Genomic DNA, 4,551 nt, shown 5'->3' with positions numbered 1-4,551 from the left:
AAGAATCTGGTGGAAACCACTTTTCAAATCGATCACAGAAAAAAAATTGTTTTGTCTCAATTGCGCCAATACCTCATTAATATCAGGAATAGGATACCTATCAGTTACTGTAACCGCATTTAATTTCCTATAATCTATTACCATTCTGTATTTTTTTTCTCCAGAAGCATCTTCTTTTTTTGGAACTACCCATATTGGTGAATTATAGGGAGACCTAGAAGGTCTAATAATTCCATTTTCTAGCAGCTTTCCTATTTGCTTTTCAACTTCATTTCTCAAAGATGCAGGATATGGATAATATTTAGTGTAAACGGGAGTATCTGAATTTGTTCTAATGGTAGCGACAACTTGTGTGGTGAAAGTTAATCTTTCGTTTGGTTCGGAAAACAATTCTAAATGTTGATGTATCAATGTTTTCATTAGTTTTTTTTGTAATAAATTCATATGTGTATCTCTTAAATTAACAAAATTGACGTCCTGTGATGTTAATTGCTTTAACTGAATTTTAATGGAATTTCTAATAATCATAAAGTTGTGTTTAGTATGAATAACCGCAGACAGTTCTTTAAGACTGTCGTTACCCAGGATGGCATTAAATGAAATTAAAGATGGGAGAATATAAAATTTTAATTTAATATCTGTACAGTTGAAAAGATTTACATATGTGTGGTGTGTGATTTCTATTTTTCCTCCTACCGAATTCGCAAAAAAGTTTTTGTCATTTCGTATTATCTTCTTAGCCCAGTTTGCCTGAACATAGTTTTTGTTAGAACCGGTATCTACTAATATTTTTAGAATTTCTCCTCTCTTCGTTCTTCACTCAAAGTAAGGCAACGAAGAGACGTTTAATCTAAAAAATGAATATCTGCAATATTCATTGTTTCATAATTAACCATGCAATCCTGTTGTTCATTATCGAACGTGTTATTTTCATTATAGTCGGACTGAACAAGTTCATGATCAATCGAGGGAAAATATTTTATGTCCTGTCGATTTGTGTTTATGTGAAAATTTTTCTGTATTTTTATTGGAGGATTAGTGCTTTCTTGTGCTTTCTTGGCGTTTTTGTGCATGTCTGAAATTTGGTCTATTGTGATAGTTTACCATATTTGTTCTCAAACTGGGATCTATATCCATAGGTTCTGGTTTTGAAATCGATTTTGGTATTATGGGTCTTGGTAGGTGATTACTGTATGGATTTTCCTGATACATTTGCTGTGGTCTTATACCCTGGTTAAAATAATATTGTGGGTGATGTACTTGGGGTCTAAATGGTTGTTGATATTGTGGCATATGCGCCAATTGTGGATAGAATGGGTGACTATATTGGATATTTCTTTGTTGTATTTGTGGCTAGGAGTAATTTCGTATATAACCGTTCTTGTTATAAGCATGGTGTGATCTGAAGTTTTGGTTCTCCAATTTCAGACACAGATGGAGTTCTTCAGGCAAGTCTTTGGGTTCTCTCACTCCCAGTAACATGGGAAGACTGCCAGAAAGTCCTCTTATAAATGTATCAAGGGCTTTATCTCGATAATTTTTTGTTAATATCCGCCTTGACTCCTCACAAATTTCCATGCAGCTTATTTTATTTATAACTAGGTGACCCCGCGAACTTCGTACCGCGTAACAGTCAATAAATGTTATATTAAATTATAGGTAAACTAAATTTAGAAATTTATTAACATAAAGTATTAGTGTTGCTGTTAAGCTAGACTTACTTTGTATAGAGACAAAGAAGCTTTATTAAATTTTTAGAAGGGTTTTCGAATAACAAAGAAAGAAATAAAGGACAAACACAAAAATTTATTTTTAATTTATTGAAATTTGGCTGACCATACAACGCTGTTTCGAGTATTGCCAAGTACTCTTCATCAGTGGTCTTTGGGAATAATCGAGTTTTATTTAATCCAAACAAATTATATACGGACTATAAACTAATTAAATAAAATTCGATTATTCCCAAAGACCACTGATGAAGAGTACTTGGCAATACAACAGCGTTGTATGGTCAGCCAAATTTCAATAAAATTAAAAATAAATTTTTGTGTTTGTCCTTTATTTCTTTCTTTGTTATTCGAAAACCCTTCTAGAAATTTATTAACGTAATAAAATGAATACAAAAAATTTATTGTATTCAATAGTTTATTAGGATATTGATATATAATTAATTATTTTAATGGTCTGTCAGCAAGAACCTATGGGTTGCACTCCGATTGATTCTCTTCAATAAAGAACCTTTGTGATATACGATATTTTTTTTTTATCAGGTGCAAGAACAAATAAAGCAGATGGTTTGCCTACTCGTGAACATGCCACGTACAATTGACCATGAGAAAACCATGCATTTTCTAGATTCAGACCACAAACACTTAAGGATTGGCCTTGTGATTTATTTATAGTCATAGCGAATGCAAGCCGAATAGGAAATTGAATTCGTTTAAACTCAAAGGGCATATCGATTGAGATCATTGGAATCCTCGGAATGAGAACTTCATCACTTTTGAATTTTCCTTTGAGTATCATTGCGTGAATCACATTGGCCATCACTTTTGTTATCACTAAACGCGTTCCATTGCATAGTTTTGGTTGGTTTAGATTTCGAAGCATAATGACTACCGAACCAATCTTTAATTGTAAATTGTGCGATGGTAAGCCAGGCACATCCAAGGAGTTCAAAAATTCAGTTGGATAGTTGGTAGCTTCTTCTTCGTTTGTTACACAGTCAATAGATTTAAATGTATGCAGAGTACCAACGATTTGATTTTGAATTACAAAGTTTAAGTCATTCACATCTCTGTTCTTAGCTGCCAAAATTGCTCGCTCACTCAACCATTTTTTGTTTTTATGATTATCAATGATGTTCGGAAATACTTCATGGATGAGTTCGTCTTTTGATGAGACGAAATTGCAAAAATTTGAAGGAAATGCAATTAATCCGCTCGATTCTTCAACAGCTACACGGCCATTACCGATTAACAGCAATTGCTTGGAGAACTCTTCAGCAGATGCATCGTTTACCAATGCAACTCTCATGTTTGTTACCAGCTGAAGTTTCTTCACATAGCGCCAAAGATTTGATGATTTAAGGCAAGCATTTATTTCGTCGACAGCAGTCGATTTTGGAATGACTGGGAGTGTTTGGCGAAAATCGCCAGACAGTAAAATCATTGCGCCTCCAAAACATCTCGAGTCATTGCGAAGATCTTTCAATATTCTGTCAAGTGCTTCTAATGCGCGTTTGTGCGCCATTGTGCATTCGTCCCAGATGATGATTTTAGATGCTACTAAAACTTTAGCCATTGCAGAATGCTTCGCAATATTACATATCGGTTGCTCGGTAGTTTGAAGGTTTAACGGCAATTTTAACGCTGAATGAGCCGTACGGCATCCTTCTAACAATGTAGCCGCTATTCCAGAAGAAGCAACTGCTACCGCAATGTCGGAACAGTGGCCAAAATTAATGACATGAGGAATGTTTTACCAGTTCCACCGGGGGCGTCCAGGAAAAAAAGCCACCATTTTCTTCATCAATCGCTTTCATTAATGTTAAACTTCCTTCTGTTGCGGATTCAATAGAGGTACATTAGTTTGAACTGATTGGTCTAATTCATGTCGATCATATTCACGTTCACGTTCCAATTCTCGATTAAATGCGTTATTTATTCCACGATCAGGAGCCGGCATTCCTAATCTGACTAACAAACTACCGCAGGTATGGTAACATATGTCTTCGATCAAGAGCAAAGCCTGATTATGCATTTCATCATTCTCCTCAAGATCGGGATTTCTTGAACTGACACGAATTCTATGTAAAATGTCTTCTGACATGTTATCCTTATATTTGTTCCACAGGTCACGTGGATTCGATGGTATATTGACAACAATATTTATTTATTATATCTGAATTTATCATATTTGAAATTTCAAATATTTCAAATATTTGAAAAAAAAATTTAAAAAGAAATCAATATCACTCAAACTGTCGAACTGTCAACAGTTTGAAACAGCACTTACAAATTTATTATTTTTGCTAAAATTAGTGGATTTTTCCAATATTTTATAATGTATTCTGCTATTCGAAGCGGAGACGGTTCCAACAAATCAAAGATAATTAAAATCGGTTCAGCCGTTCTTGAGTAATGAGTGGTGTAACTAACACAACTTTCTTTTATGTATATAGATTAATTAATGACAAATGTGAATAAACACGTTGATAAAAATCTTGGATAGAGTGTCGTCCTTGTATCAGACATGACATTTGATACTCTAATGTTCCTAAGTCGCGTTTGTCAGCGTAATGAGTTGTAAGACAACGTGCAATTGCACTCCAATCTAAAGGCGTGTTATAGGATTCTAAAGCTATATCAGCTTGACCTATGATTTTATTTCTAATTACATTCAAAATTCCGAAGAATTTGGGTGTACCTTTGAACTGGTCATAAATATTTAATATTCTCTCTACACTTTTCTTCCATGAGCTATATTCTGCAGGGTTACCGGAAAATTCTCTCAAAGAGCGAACAACGTCAGGAATTTTGTCCATGTCGC

At 34.3% G+C, this 4,551-nt stretch overlaps 1 protein-coding gene across 1 annotated transcript; it reads right to left on the bottom strand.

Moving 5' to 3' along the window:
* Positions 1 to 845: 845 nt before the first annotated feature.
* LOC119688780 (ATP-dependent DNA helicase PIF1-like) lies at positions 846 to 3,252 on the bottom strand. Its single transcript, XM_038103446.1, has 3 exons — positions 2,305 to 3,252; positions 1,105 to 1,353; positions 846 to 986 (listed from the first exon to the last, which is right to left on the bottom strand). The coding sequence occupies exons 1-3, from the start codon at positions 3,250 to 3,252 to the stop codon at positions 846 to 848; spliced, it is 1,338 nt and encodes a 445-aa protein (XP_037959374.1).
* Between the last annotated feature and the right edge of the window lie 1,299 nt (positions 3,253 to 4,551).

This window comes from Teleopsis dalmanni, chromosome X, assembly GCF_002237135.1.
Source record: "Teleopsis dalmanni isolate 2A chromosome X, ASM223713v2, whole genome shotgun sequence".
Classification (NCBI taxonomy): domain Eukaryota; kingdom Metazoa; phylum Arthropoda; class Insecta; order Diptera; family Diopsidae; genus Teleopsis; species Teleopsis dalmanni.
Note: the sequence above shows the minus strand (reverse complement) of the source record. Positions and strands in the feature narration are given on the sequence as shown.

Coding starts and splice junctions, on each gene's coding strand:
- LOC119688780 (XM_038103446.1), bottom strand. CDS start 3,252: ATGGCGCACAAACGCGCATTAGAAGCACTTGACAGAATATTGAAAGAT. Junction 1,354..2,304: donor TGTACGTGGCATGTTCACGA/GTAGGCAAACCA, acceptor AATTACTCCTAG/CCACAAATACAACAAAGAAA. Junction 987..1,104: donor CCAGTTTGAGAACAAATATG/GTAAACTATCAC, acceptor ACAAATCGACAG/GACATAAAATATTTTCCCTC.